The sequence below is a fragment of the Dermacentor variabilis genome, chromosome 10, assembly GCF_050947875.1.
Source record: "Dermacentor variabilis isolate Ectoservices chromosome 10, ASM5094787v1, whole genome shotgun sequence".
In the NCBI taxonomy this organism is placed as follows: domain Eukaryota; kingdom Metazoa; phylum Arthropoda; class Arachnida; order Ixodida; family Ixodidae; genus Dermacentor; species Dermacentor variabilis.
The window spans coordinates 90847348-90862621 of NC_134577.1; the positions used below are offsets into that span (position 1 = coordinate 90847348).

The following is a 15274-nucleotide window of genomic DNA, read 5'->3' on the forward strand; positions in this document are numbered from 1 at the left end:
TTGTGTTTATCAGACAGCCCAAATGAACAATAATAAAATGTCTCCAAAAGTAAAAGAGCCAAGAAACAACTGACCAATAACAGTAGCAAAGAAAAAGGTAACATCGTCTTCTGTTCATTCGTTTTCTCCTTTCGCCGGTGCAATTTTTCCAAACGTTCGGGAACCAACGAGAGCACAGACAAGGCATGCCGTACAAGAAAGACAAGATACCATTCTATATGTTCGGCTGAGGCTACGCTTGGCTGAAAACGTAGTGCGCTGAGTCGCACAGAGAAATAGCCAAACGTAGTTGCGGCCGAACGTAGTACGGTGCCTAATCATTTAGCGACCTCTCTGAATGTAGATTGCTCTTAGTTGGCGCTTCGCCAACCCTCCGCTGTGGGCACGTGATGATGATGATGACGATAATGTAACGAAGAAGAGTAGCCTGCCTGTGCCTCAGCACCATCGCTACCGGTATGAGCTCGTACGTGGTTGCTGCCCATGGCAGAACGCTTGTGACTGCTACCCATTCGCCTGCGTCCGTTGCTAATAAATCTCTTAGCAATAACAATATTTCAAGATATGGCACTTGACAATGTTTTGGAATCATCATCATCGCCTTCTTCTTTCTTGGTGCTCACTAGAAGTCGCGTGGGCGCGTGCAGCGCGTGCAAAGAAGAAGTGAACGTTACCGGCGAAGCTTGCAACCGGACGCGGTTCTACAAGGCTTGGAACAACCTCACGCTTCCTCTCGAAAAAGGTAAGACGCTGCGTCATATCACCACCTTTCACATTTTCCAAGCCTCGCGGCCAGGCGAGCATCTCTTGAACATCGAAGCTGTTATTACGACTATAGGTGCGATGAATAAGGTCGGCTTCAAAACTTGAGCTCCAAATCTCGACGTAAAATTCTAGAGCGAACAACCAGAGCAAGCCATTTTCAAGGTATTCTTGGCAAGCCAATGGAGATGTATAAGTTAGGTCCAGTATTTGGAGTAAATATAAATTATCGGCAGTCGCATTACTCGTGAACACGTGTCTCTTTAAATGCGTTTTTTCGACAAGAACATACGTGACACATGAAAACGTCTCTGTAAGGCATTGTCATTATAGATTAAACGTATCAAGGTGTTGCTACTGGTGTCCGAATTAACGCGAACGCTCTTGCGTGTACAGTAGCACCGGATACGCTGAAACTTTCTAACAGGGAGCTTTGGATTTCGCGCTCGCAATATTAGGTCAGGCAAACCGCCAGGATTACAAAATAACACAAAAAGGTATACAAAAAAAATACCCCAAAGGAGTGCAGAAGAGTGCAAGCTGGGCGCGCCGCTTAGCCAATACGCAAAAGTGCTTTTGGGTACCCGCTCCTGTTCGCAGTATGCAAAGTCTAAAACTCCCTGATATAGGGTTTTAAATTAGGGGACTGAAGCCGCACCAAGCGTTGGGAGATGCAAAGTCCATTGCAGGCCCGCCTTCGCGCTCTTCGGCGCTCTCTTTGCGTTCTTTTCTACTACCTGCAGTTAGCATCCCCCAAAGCTTAGGCACAGCTTGCGTTCCCTAACCTAAACCTCCCTAATATCTCCGAGACCCTTTCGTTCCGTGGCGGGAAAATGTTGCCGCGCTCGGGTTTTTCTGCCAGTGGCCAGGGGTTTTTACTTTTAGGCCAAGACGTACAGGTCCGCTCCTTCAATTTTTGCTGGTTGTCGATACGCTCTCACTCTAAATCTGCGCCCATTCATTGAAAACGTATTTGCACGTCGCATCCAGTACAGATTGCAGCAATCGGCGCCTCAATCGACGCGCTGAGACACCATCAACTGACCTAGGGGTTCGCAACGAGAACCGTCTTCTTCCAGGAGCAGCGGCGAGGCAGTCATGGGAGACCCTGTTGAGCCAGGTACGATTCGGCAGCTTCTTTGTACTTGCAACGGCTTTACATTCAGACGAAATCGTCATGGTCCTTTTCCGGAACACTATGTACAATTTTTTTTTCAAACAGACAGCGAACTATTCCGCGCCCCAGACGAAGAGAGGAGGGGGATCAAACATTCATTAAATTAAATAAAATTCACCGACGGCTACGCTACTTCCTTAAGCGAAATTTGAGCGCAACTGTATACGTGTTCTCAGTTTACCATCCGTTTGCCAGCGTGCACAATTTGTCTCGTGCGGCACGTTCCAAATGGATCGAAGTGCGGTGCGACTTCCTCGCTAATCGGGAGACCGCGAGAGGCAGTGCGTGAGTTACGCGTGCGCGTGATTAACAGCAGCCCCCGACAGACCTCGTACACAACGCGCGCCACTCTGGCGCCCTCTAGTAGCATCGTCGCCGCACTACGTTTTTCTTCTCACGCTTTCGCCATATGCTCCTCCGCTTCCCAGCCTCATGGTTCCGCTGCAACCTGCTCTCCGCATTCCTCCTCACATCTTTCATCTTCCGCTGCGCTTCGCGTCCACTTTCATCTTTCGCTGTGCTCGTTTGCTCGGTTACGCCGACGCCGACGCTCGCCACAAGAAAGGGTGCCTAAAGCCCAGACCACACACACGCTTGCGGACGCGCGCAAGCTCGCGTTCACGCGCCCACGCATGCGCAGACGATGCGGCATGGCTCGTACGCGTCGAAACGCGGCGTGATCTCGGGGAGCAGCTCCTCTCTGTTATCGCGCGCTTGGGTTGCCTCGCATCGGCGCGCCTGGCTACGCAGCTACGGGGCGGAACATTCAACTCTCAGGGAAGCAGATTTATATCATGCAGTGAAGTGCTCCTTCTTACCTTTTTGCGTTGATCTAAGAGCTATAAAAAACAAAAAAATTATGTTTATAGATATTGAAGCATTTTGGAACACTGTCGAAAACAAAGTACAAAGCGGCGCTTGCCAAGGCGCCTGTGAGTGAGCCAGTGAGCGCGCGCTGTCGCGCGTCTTTGTGTATGCAAACCGCCATTACCCGCGAGGTGCGGCAGGCGATAGGCGTGCGGACGCGAGCTTGCGCTCGTCCGCAAGCGTACGTGTGGTCTCAGCTTAAGAGCTGCGCTCTAAAAGACGCGAGCAGACGAAAGATCCGGCTTCCCCTTGCTTCCGCGTCGCGCAAGTCAGAAAACCTCTCAGTCCAAGAGTCCCACGGCTGCCACCGCCCGACCGGCTCGACCCACCAGCTGCTGTTGGTCACCCGGGTTTCAGCTGGACAGAACAGGCTTCCACTTTTCGCGTGTGGGGTTTGTGCACCGGAGACGGTTGGGAGGGTCCGGGCAAGCCGAAGTGCTGCGATACAGCGAGGCATATACACTCCCAAGCCCCAGGTAGTAAGGCTCAGGGGCTTGGGAGCGATGAAGTTGTGTCGAAAGTGGATGGTGGTTTGAACAACGTAGTAAAAACTGCCGGGGTTAATTTCGAGATTAATCCATGTGACTCCATGTATCTGACTCACCGTGTCTTTAGTTACACTATTACCAAATCTCGTGGGCATTTTTATATTGCTGTGTAGAGTGAGGCGGTGGTCCTTAATGTGAACTCATGAGGCCCCACCCTTGACTGTGTATAAAGAGAGGCCCTATATCTGATTTTTTGCGTTGAAGTCCCCAATTATTAAGAGAGGTTGATGTTCCTCACCGGCCATGGTGGGTGCAAAGAAGGTGTTGAGGCGATGATATTTTGCCTATAGGTCTGTCTATAGACGTTCAATAGGTGTAAACCTGACACTTGAATTTTGGAAAGGATAATTTCTAAAGAGTCGTGTTCCACGTCGATGCCATAGAACCGGAAATGAGTTGCCGTCAAGTGTTTTTTCGCCAGCATAGCGATGTCTGGTGGATTTGCGGATTTAGTTTGGTGCGCATGCATTATACTCTGGGAACGGTATGGGCCCGTGGGTCTCCTGTAGTGAAACAAATGCAGGGGTATTGGGGTAGGAGGCTAGATATTGTTGGAGATTTGTGCTTTTTTTCTGGACCCCCATGCAGTTCCATTGCCATACCACAAAGATAGAGTGATCAGGGTTTGCAGCCATCATCTGGGAGCTCTGGTATTGTGTAGGGTATAGGCACGCCTATATTTTGCTGGTCAGATGAGGGTGAGATATCTATAAAAGAGGGGGGAGGATTGTCGAGTATTCGGATGAAGTAGGAGGTGAGTTAGTGGAAGTGGAGAGTCTGGGTAGGAGGTGCTGCGAAGCTGTCGTAGGGTATATCCTGGATCTAAGCTCAAGTTTAGCCTGGTAATTTCTGCCTTTAGAGGAGCTCTTTTCAGCTAGGAGTTTCTCTAAGCTATTTTTCTGAAATGAGCAATTAGAGGAAGCTGCCTTTGCCTAACTCACCAGGGGTAGGTTGTGCGGAGTACTAGTGGGAGGGGGGCTCGCAGACAGGGCTGACCAAGCAACTTCCTTGTGAGTCCAGTTTGGTCCCATTTCTTGCTCTTGCTGCGAATCCGCTGCTGGCCAAGGTCTTGCGGCCGATGGAGGCTCGGTTCCCGAGATGAGGAATATTGCGTGGGCTTGGGAGGTGTCCGGGATTTAGGAGTAGTCTTGGTCTTGAGGCGTTGTTTGCACTCCCACCGCACACGACACAAATGGGGTCGCACTCGTGGTCCATTGGATCGTCCTTGAGCCCACACTCGGCAGATGGTATCGGTAATGGGGGGGCAGACGTCCTGTCGATGTCCGATTTGGCTTCAGTGGGTGCAGGCCTCCATCTTTTGTTGGAAGGGAAGGCAGCGAAGCGCACACCCATCGTAGTTAATGCAAAAAGGTATGCTGGGTGTCCACCATATCACCAAGACGGTTTCGGTGGTGCCCAGCCGACGCACATCCCCGATGGTCACGGTTGGATTGTACCTTTGGAGGGTGAGGAGGATTTCATCTTCGAGATACTTCAGAGGGAGACGAAAGCTGCCACGGCAGGAGGTTGCAGGGTCAGTTACATGGGTGGCAACTTCGAGGTGGTTCCGTCGAATTTTAGAGTCGGGATGTTGTTGTAGAGCTAAGCTCGATGCTTGCTTGGTGTACTCACGAGAACTGTGTGATCGGTAAGTTTGACCCCGATCAAGTCGGGGCTATTGACGGGCCGTCCACTCCCCTTGAGAACGATTTGTCATAGAGGATGCAAGCGTGTATCCCGACGCAGTTGAGGCCCACGCGTATCGACAGAATTACCTTGTAGTCTGCATCGGGCACTGGTGGGGTCCTCGTCTTGCACGCGCACGAGGGTTGATCCAGAAATGAGGTGGCCATCAATTTTAGAAATATACAACATTCTTTATTCTCATATAAACTTACATGATTGAAAAGACGAAACTTTGTTCTATTTTTCTACATAATCGCCATCTTTTTCTACGCATTCTTGTAGTTGGTGCTCCCATTTCTGCATCGCAATGTCGTAGAAGTCCACCGCCAACCCTTGAGGAAGCGTTTCACTTTTCTTTGACTTCATCGTCGCTCCGGAAGCGTTGGCCCCTCAAATGTTCCTTTAAGGGGGTATGGTAGGGTGCATGAACCATCTTGGTTTTAGCTTTATATCTCAACAACTGTTCAGTATATAAGCGTGAAATTCTGCACGCTCAATAGCAATAGCGTTGGCCTTAATTGGTGTAACTTTTTCACTGCAGCCCGTTTTATTTCCGTTTTGTTGTTGAGAACCAAATTTTAAGCTATGATAGAAAATAAATTGTACCTTTTCGCAGAAACAAAAAACAGCATGACTGTGAAATTTTGCACAATAATTCTATATAATAGCGGGTTTAACTGGAACCTTCAAAAAATGCTTTCTCGCATTCACGTCGCTAGAAAAAAAATATTGCCGTTACATGTCTCATACCATGGATCTTTTTTTAAAATATAACTGAATGATGATTTCAAACATTTTGTTCAGATTACTTGCAAGGGATGTGAGTATAATCTGGGAAAATTTCAGCGTAATCGGCGGTATAGTTGTCCGGAAAAGGCACATCAACTTCCAAAAAATTTGAAGAAAGTGGTTTTGAGAAAAACGCATTTTTGTTTGCACTTTCACTAAAACAGTTCGAAATGCACCAGCAGAGTACACACACTTTCTGGCTTTTTCGATGTCTTCCTCAAAGCCTTTCTTAATGTTTCTCTTTTTTCTTCGATGCTCCTTGATTTCCGATGAGCTTCGGAACTCAGCATTTTAAACACGCCCCTTGTCAAGCCGGTTCAGACTGACTGTACCGAACACACCTGGCGTAATGCCAAGTGTTTCCAAAACAGCGATTCGTGAATTGATTGCCGTCATTATAGTACGCCACAGCATTGCAAGTGGCCACTTTCAACGTGTCAGTGCGAACAAATGTTGTTTTCGGACAGCAGCACCAAATCAACTGATTCATTGACTCGGCATTTTGAGTCCTGCCGTGGAGACACTTGCTCAGAAGGCCTGGTCCATCTGACAGCTTCTTACCTTTCAAACTAATCTTCAGGTTTCTAAGCCTGGTTTCCATGCGGTTTTGCACATGACCGACACACTCGTGCTTTTCAATGTCTTTGCTATGTGGTTTTGCTTCTTTCACAGCAAAGTGTCCCTTGCTGTCCCCGTCACCAATATATTTGGTGTACATCACTCCATGTTTTTCAACAGACCGCGCAAAAATCTTCACAACACCCGCAGCTTCCATACCTCCAGACGCTCCAATGTGTGTTGCTTTGCACTCGTCTTGGCTGCTGTCAGTGTGGAGATTTCGAGAACACAGATAGCAGAACTTAGTCTCCACTTGGAAGTCTAGCATCTTGCCTGTGTCAGCTGAAATGAGTGTGACGACACCGAGCAGGGATGAATGCCCTCTCTTCATCCAGGTTCAATCCACTGTAGCAGCGATTTCTTGTGGTTGGGAACTGTCATGCATGTCAGCCTTCACCTCGTCAACGGCCCGGGTGATGCTTCGTGAAGCAACTGCCGCTGTTGCATGAAGTATGCGCGCCGTGTACGACGCAAATTTCGCAGGTGGCGGAGGCGTGTTCATAACAGCGCATATCACAAGGCCAGCCAGCAGCCCTTTTCCACATGTCCGTAGCGCAAGAACAAACCGGTCATTGACCTCAAACAAGCATCTTTGTCATCGCTTAGATGTCTTGATTGAGCTCATCGCACCGCATTCATCGCAACAGACATTCATGGTGCACGCCAGTCCACTTCTCTCATCAATTTGTTCGTTCAGCTGAAGCTCACTTTTCCCGCATTTCTTGCATAATGCCGACTCCCGTAGAAAGTGTCGAAGGATCTCAATGTCACCGAAACGAAATCCTGAAGCGGTATCCTCTTCCACGCTGAATGTGTCACATGGCGCACTCACCCCTATTTTTGAAAGACTAGCACTTCGGCGCGCCGGCTCCTCGTTCATTTCTTTCCTTGTAAATTGGTGGCCATGAAACTTCCTCTTCCTCGTCCACTTGCCAGCCGTTCTTACCATAATGAGAATGAGGCACAATGCCCGGCAATAACACGTCAAATAATACGTGCGGAAGGTGCCCTCAACAAAAAACAACCAGTAGGCTTCGATTCGCTATAAAAGCATCCCTGGTGGACAAATTTGCAATCGCAGCTTATAAAACATGCAAAAAAGTGAATATACTTAACGCATCTAACCATATTTATTATAAAAATTACGTAAACACTGAAAAAATGATAGAAAACAACATGTAAACAAACCCTCCCGTCTGTCATTTTTAAATACCAGGAGGTGTGGTGTTTGGCACCATTCTTAAATAGCTTAGAGCGCTCCTACGCACTCGCCGCTGCACTGTTTTGCTCCCCACAGTGTGTATTATTTTTACTGATGAAATCAAAAAATCAGTTTTTTGGTCGATTTACCCTACTATACCCCCTTAAATTGGAGAACAAGTGATAATCATTAGGCGCGCGGTCTGGAATGTACGGTGGGTGGGGCATGACAGTCCACCCAAAGTTTGTCGAAAGTTCCTGGGTTTGACGGGTGGCGTGAGGTCGGGCTTTGTCGTGAAGCAGCGTTACACCGACTGCCAGTCCTTCTCGTCGGCGGTTCTGGACAGCTCGCCTGAGTTTTCCTAGGATTGCACAATACCTGAGTTGATTGTTGTCCCACGTTCCATAAAATCGATCAGCAGTATCCCCTTGCGATCCCAAAAAGCACTGGCCATGACTTTGCCAGCACACGGAGATTGTTCGAACTTATTTGCAACTGGTGCGGGTGACGCCACTGTTTGGATTATTGTTTCGTTTCGAGAGTTATTGTTTCGTTTCTCCCGTAACACTGTAGTCCAACAATCCTTACTTATCGTCTTGACACTTTTGAAGAAACCGGCAAGCACAGTCGGGGCGTTTCTCCTTGAGGTCTGATGTCAATAGCCGCGTTACCCATCGAGCACAACACTTGTGATACGCCAATATATCAGTCAAAGCTCCTTCCACTGCACCATAAGAAATCCCAGGAATCTGCGCAACAAGCTCACGGACGGTGATGCTCCTGTTTTGAAGCACTTCGCATTGGACCATCTCTATAACCGCCTGCGAAACTGATCTTCCACTCTGTTCTTCATCGTGGACTTCCTTCCGACCGGCACTAAACTGCCTGCACCACTTTCGGACGTGTTGAACGGACATACACTTGTCGCCATGCACCTCTGTTAACTGATGATGAATATCCACGGGTGGAGCCCCTTTGGCGTGCAAAAAGCGCATTACGGAACGAATCTCGCACTTGGCGAGATGAACAATGAGAACTTCCATATCGGCCGGCTGCTGAGCCAAGAATGGCCTAGCACTGAGGTGGTCGAGCTGGGGTACTGATAGGGATGGGCCCTCGTCGGCGAGAGGGGGAGGGGGGGGGGAGGTCATGCCCAAATGAGTTTTCGGATGGGTGCCTACTCCACTCACAAAGGGTGCAATGTGTGACCTAATGTTCAATTAAGGGTCCCTGGGCGAGGCCATAAGAGGGAACTTGCGGGAGTTGTGGCTTGGGCTATTTGGTTCATGGTGCGAAAGCAGGGGGACAGCGAAAAATTGACGGCTGATAAGATGATATGCCGGGAGTCCCCCACTAGCTGATTAGCCGTTTATTATTTACTTTAGGACAAACATTGCAAGTGCGACATTGAAGCCAAGAAATAGTGAAGTCAACGAGTGTAAACTCGTGAAATCTGCAGCGTCGTGTTCGTCCTCTCTTCGTCTTGTGTTCCGTCAATTTTGCATGTCCCCCTACTTCCGCATACGATAAAATGTCGGTGAAGCCGAAGGAATCCACCTTTGATCAAGCGCGGCGCCAGCGTCTTCTGTAATGCTGAATAAATGTTCCACTTTCTCTACAACGTCCACCATATGGCAGCCAAGGGACATGTTCGTCAGTGAAATCTGCAGCACTTCTGCTCTCGTAACGCGTCATTTTTTCCTGGCTGGCTCACGAAAGCGTCGCTTACACCGATTCCCACAGCGCGTGCGACTTGCGTAATCTTTTTATAGTTCGTTTAATGGGATCGCCTCGTTAACGCCCCCGTGGCGTTGCTCCGATGTGGCGCGCAGGCTCCGCCCCATCGGACGCCCCCCGGCCCGCGGAAGGTGCCGGCTTGGAGAAGAGCACTGCGTCGATCACGCCGCCCCAGGAGATGCTGAAAGGGCTGGCCGAGCTCCCCTGCTTCTGCACCGCGCTCACCCTGGCGGCCACGGCGCTCACGCTAGCCATTCCCATGATACTGCGCGATTACCTGCCTCCGTGCCGAGAGCCTCACTGCTTCCAGTACGCCGCAGAGATGGCGCTCTCGGTCGACCCGGCCGTGGACCCCTGCACCGACTTCTTCGGGTAAGTAGACAGGTCTCGTGATGGTTGTCTCGATGGTCATTAGAAGGATGTACCGCAACTGTTGAACGAAGCAAGAAAACCGGGAAGAAAAGACAAGTTCTGTACGGCAAACTGCGTTGAGCAAGTCGAGTCAACTGTGTACTTTTCCTATGAGGAACATTGTTTAGCTATCTCCTCAGGATTCGTGCGCGCGGTGCCTGCGTAGTAATCGCGATCCACCTAAACTGGGTGCTAGATAACGAGCAGCCTGCAAAATGCTTTGCGCAACATTGATTCCCCCATTGTGGCAGAGCTGAATAAAAATTTTTGGTTCGAACAGTGTTTTTTTTTAACCTAGCGCCATTAAACCTATTCGCGAATCATATATATAGAACGAATCAAGCTGTTCAGATGTATTGCTTGTACAGGCTCACGACAAATCGCAATGTCCATATCACTACCTCAAAACACTGGCTAATTAATGGTTTACTTATTTACTTTACGACATGCGTCGCAATTGCGAAATCGAAGCCAAGAAGTAGTGAAGTCTACTTGACAGAAATGCTATAGGACTAGCACCAGTTTCAAGCCATCTGTCCTCAATAATGCATTGGCGTTCTAGTTAGGATCGTTCCGAACTGGCACAGCGGCACTTTTAGAACGTCACTGACATGAAGAGCCTCGCTTCACACACAGAGAACAAGGCCTTTTTGTATACAGGTTACAAAACAAGGCTTTAGCGTGCGGCGAGGCAACATGGTGGACTCACAATTGCGTCTACTCGCCAAACCCGAAGGAACCCGGACACGCCGAACCCCGAAAGAGGCAAACAATGTCCACATACTACACCGGAGCGGCTGTAATGCGATAGCATTATCGGGGTTATAAGAATTGCACTGCCTCCAGGATTGGCTCGCGTTACAATACCCGTTAAAATCCTTGACAGGATATATGTCGTGCGCTGTCATCAGGATCAGCTTACCAAGTCGGCACCTTTGATCACACGACTTGTGCGATCGGTCGTTTACTAAATCCACTGCCTCCGGGATCGGCTCGCTTCACGCAGCGAGACACGACCACGCGAAAAGGTAGGCAAAGGAAGCGGTACTTTGATTTCGGCAAGTTGGCTCATAGACAATCACAGCGCCACGCGGGGGCGCTGCGGTGCCCGTTGCGGGCGCCACCTACAGTAAAAAATTGTCTACGGCCGGGGGTGCAGCACGCGGTCCTCTTCCGTTTCGCTGCGCTGTCGAAGCGCGATTTTCTGCGCGCACAGGACTGCGTGCTTGGGCTTTACGGCGATGGCTGGCTACAAGTGCTTCGTGTCAAACTACATTTACGCCATCTGATCGGGAACAAGCTCGAGCAACTATTTTCACTGTTAAAACGTCGCGAAGGCACAGCTATCCCTTAAGGAAAAATGAGACATCCACCCAATCGTAACAATTGCTACAAAGGAAACTCGTACGGGTTCCTCAAAAGAAAAAAAAAACATGTGGGTTTCTTTTGTAGCAATAGCTACGATTGGGTGGCTGTCTCATTTTCCCTTAATTAATCACTTCTCTCCACTTTGTGGGTTTCCGCAGAACTATTACGTCAGACAGCCAGTCCTTTATCGCTGCGTCAATGGCACGGAGCAAGACATGAAAAAAGTGCTTGTGCGAAGGCAATGCGCGTCTCTGTCAAGCTTCTTATTTTTGTTTCTGCCTGCAGCACACTTTGAATGCATCTAAGTCAAAATATGCTTTGATGCAGTAATGTTCCAGTTCAATAATGGTTAGCGTCAGCTCAGTTCCTTTTTTTTTTGGAAGCAGGGGGGCGGGGGCGTAGTAATGACATTATTGCGGTTATGCTTTAAATGAATGCGAGTGTGGATGGTTATGTAATAATTTCATGCTTCGAAATAAATTTCAAGTCAGCAGGAGGTTATGTTCACCCTCAGGAGTCTGCAGCGACTGTGGGTTTAATTATTGATCCCGTGTGCGTTCTGTTAAATTTACATTCCGCACTTTCGAAGCCATAAGGCTGTGATTTAATGATTCTCACTCTGTATAGTGTGTCCGTTTCGCGATGCGTTTGCAAAGTGAACCGATAGTTCGCACTATGTTTTTCTCTGCTACTCTACGTGTAATAAATCTGCACAAAGCTGTGTTGTTCTTCTAGTGCAAAGCAGTGGGAGAAGTGCTAGGTTATGCTTAATTGCGGGGTGTAGCCTCCAGAACTTGAAGTTGACTATAATCTGGGACACCGTAGTGGAATCCTCTATGCGTATGTTCATCGCGTGGTGTTTTTGACTGCACGCACCAAACGTGGTGCACGAGAGTTGCACTAAAGCTCTCGGAATGCTGCCGCCGTGTCTGGGAATCGAACCCGTGGCCTCGTGCTAAGCAGCGCAACGCACTATAGTCACCGAGCGGATTGAGGAATCAGAGCACATGGGAAATGAAAGCAGGGAGTTCGAACACTAGTCATTTTATACAACGCACTTTCCGTGAAACTTTCTCGAAAATTTTGCTCGTTTCTTAACTGTCAAAATAGTATAGCTCTTCCTGTTTTCGCGAAAAAATTAAGCCCGTGGCATTTGCACGCCTTGCCTACACGTGAGCGACTGTTGTTTGTCTATTCCGCATCCTTACTACCACTTGAAAGAATCAGCTGCACCTCCGGCTTCGCCCCTCACTCCCTTCCCCCGCTCTTACCGTGACTAACACGCACCCTCCTTTTTTGAAAACTTCGACTTCTGTAGTGACACTCTACACACGCCCGCTTAGCAGTTCCACGGCTGCGTGTGTCCACGAGCATCCGTAGTAGCTGTTGCATCGACACAAAAGAGTCGCCTTGTTTTGTAGGCTGGCTGGAGAGACATCCGTTTTAGAGCGCAGCTCTTTGGCGTCCGTTCCTGGGTTTCGCGTCGTCGTCGGCGTTCTCGTCGGCCTCGTAACCAGCTCCGCCCCCCTTTCATCCCCCCAGCGCTAGCAGCGACCGACTGATACCGCTGGATGCCGCTGACGCCGCTAGAGAGTCAAGATAACGTGACTGCATAGAACACCGTCGCCGCCATGCAGAAAGAGGAGGAAAGGGTCCCCCCCCCTGTTCTTGTGTGGCGGATAGGATGCTCTTCAGTTGCCGACGCGCCGGTTATTTCACGTAGGCCCCGGCACGTCGACGAATACGTGACCACCTTCCCACGGCTAGACCTGGTTCTTAGCGCTGCGGAAGCGAGGGTATCATATTGTTTGTGTCGGCATCGGCGGCGTTGTCCCTGAAACCAACTCCGCAGCTGGGGTTGACTCACTATCGGCGTCAGCGGCATCAGTCAGTCGCTGCTATCTCTTCCCTCCTCCCTTTATCGTGTTGTCCGCTTGCTGCGCGCGCTTCTGCCCCCATCGTTTGCCGCTGGGTGTACACGCCGCCCCCCTCCCCCCTCTTCCTGCGAGTCTCCGGTTGTCAAAGCGCCGGCTCGAACTTAATTCCTTTCTTCGCTCCTCCTCCAATGCAACCCCTGTGCGGTGGCAATCAGAGAGCCAGATCGGTGGCGGCGGATCTGTATATGTGCACCGCCCGAGCCGAAATTGCCGCTGCCGTTCGCCCTGTGCGGTGGCAATCAGAGAGCCAGATCGGTGGCGGCGGATCTGTATATGTGCACCGCCCGAGCCGAAATTGCCGCTGCCGTTCGCCACTGCGAAATTATCTGCCAGTTCTTTCTGAGCCATGAGCGAGACGACCGATGGAAGTCCTCCGTCTGCTGCTGCTGCTGCTGCTGCTAAACGAGCTGCCAGAGCAGAGGCCCAGCGCCGTCGCCGTCAGAATCCAGAGGTGCGTGCCGCCGAAGCAGAAGCTTACCTAGTGGAGTCTTTGTTAAAGGAATACGTGTGAAAAATTAAAAAAAAATTCTGTGATAGCGCATACATGTGTTGCTCGATTTCTTTGCCTCAATCTATCGAAAAGGTGAAACAGCTTATTTGCTGCGCTCAAATTTCGCATTAGGAAGTAACGTAATCGTCGGTAATTTTTTTCAACCAGCGTTGATCTTTTCACGTGGATTGAATAAAGAAGCGGCCACTTTCGACGCGAGCGGGGTACAGCTGAAAGCAGCGATAAGTGGAGGAGACCGACGTGACCAAGCGTGAGAGTTCAGCTTGCTCCGGAAGGAGAAGTGACAAGCGCTGGCATCGGAGGAGAAACTGGTGAATAACGCAGCGAAGGAATGGCACGGATGGTGATTCTGCCGTTTACCATTTTATGCGCGCGTACTGCTGCTGACGGAGGCCGCGTGAAATTGTTGTCTGCTAGGGTAGACGCGATTTTCGGGAGGTTCCGGCGAGGCATATTTTGTGTGTGAATGTGACTATATGGCTCCGTGCATTTAGAAGAGCGGGTATCGCTGCAATAGAATTCAGTTTGCAAGTCAGCGCTTCGACCGGTGTACTGCGTGTTCCTGGTGCATGTTATTTTTGCACGGCGCCCTCGCCAGTTATGTAAAAAAAAAATGACCCCCTTCAAAATCGTTCGTTTTTCCTCTGCTTTTCCTTGAAGGTATGGTCTGTTGACTCCGTGTGGTTCTCGCTAAGAGCGAGAACCCCACGAAGCGCCTTGTCTCGTTGCTTCTATCGCGTATACTGTTCACCGAAGCACTTAAAAAAAAAGAACGTCTTCAACGCACAATATTGCGCTCGCTCGTCTCGCTCGCCCGCTACCTCGCAGTCACGTGTGCGGCAACTTCGAAGACCTGTACCCGCGCCACTCGAGCCTGCTCGCGGTGCTGGCCACCCGGGTGAGCCAGTTCCAGGACTCCGTGCTAAACCGGCTCGAGACGAGCTCCTCGGCCGAGACGCCCGGCGAGGCGACGGTGGCCGCGTTCCGCGTCTGCGTCGACCAGTACCGCGCCGGCGACGAGGGCGGCCTGCACGCCATCCGGGACCTCCTCTGGGAGCTGGGACTCTTCCTCAGGGCCAGGCCGGTCACGCACACCGTCGAGAGCGTGTTCGTGGTAAGCCCCGGACGGGCTCGGGATCGGGCGTCAGATACGTGCATATGTGTACCTTTATTGCTATAACATCGTCGTCAAATTTTGTGCTGTATCGTGATGTCGCCATAGTGTCGACCACTCCAGATCCAGCATTCCGAGACCAACGTTAGCATCAATTTAGCGCATCTTAAACTCCTTCAGTGTGGAATTGAGACAAACAAACATACATACATACATATATATATATATATATATATATATATATATATATATATATATATATATATATATATATATATATATATATATATATATATATATATATATATATATATATATATATATATATATATAATACATGGCGTAAACAAGCGGCAAGACTTTTGAGAATGCACGTAGCATGAATGCTACTGTCACGTCATGCCAGTCAGCTTAGATATAAAGACTTAATTGGTTACGGATATACGGTGTTCAGACATGATGCGCTTCTATATTTCGAAAAGAACCGAAATTGCCTACACAAGTAAATCCGCTGGTCTTAATGAGTTTGGGAGCTCTTGTTCAACAAC

General features: G+C 49.5%; 1 protein-coding gene across 3 annotated transcripts in view; it reads left to right on the plus strand.

Moving 5' to 3' along the window:
- The first annotated feature begins 657 nt into the window (after positions 1-657).
- LOC142560810 (neprilysin-like) overlaps positions 658-15274 on the plus strand; it is a 36700-nt gene continuing 22083 nt past the window's right edge. For 2 of the 3 annotated variants that reach the window (XM_075673174.1, XM_075673176.1), the window contains exons 1-4: positions 658-742; positions 1753-1882; positions 9481-9757; positions 14441-14726. In XM_075673174.1, coding sequence (XP_075529289.1) covers positions 1861-1882; positions 9481-9757; positions 14441-14726 — 585 coding nt within the window. In that variant the 5' untranslated portion in view covers positions 658-742; positions 1753-1860. The remainder of the gene's footprint in view (positions 743-1752; positions 1883-9480; positions 9758-14440; positions 14727-15274) is intronic. The other variant, XM_075673175.1, reaches the window with a different exon arrangement.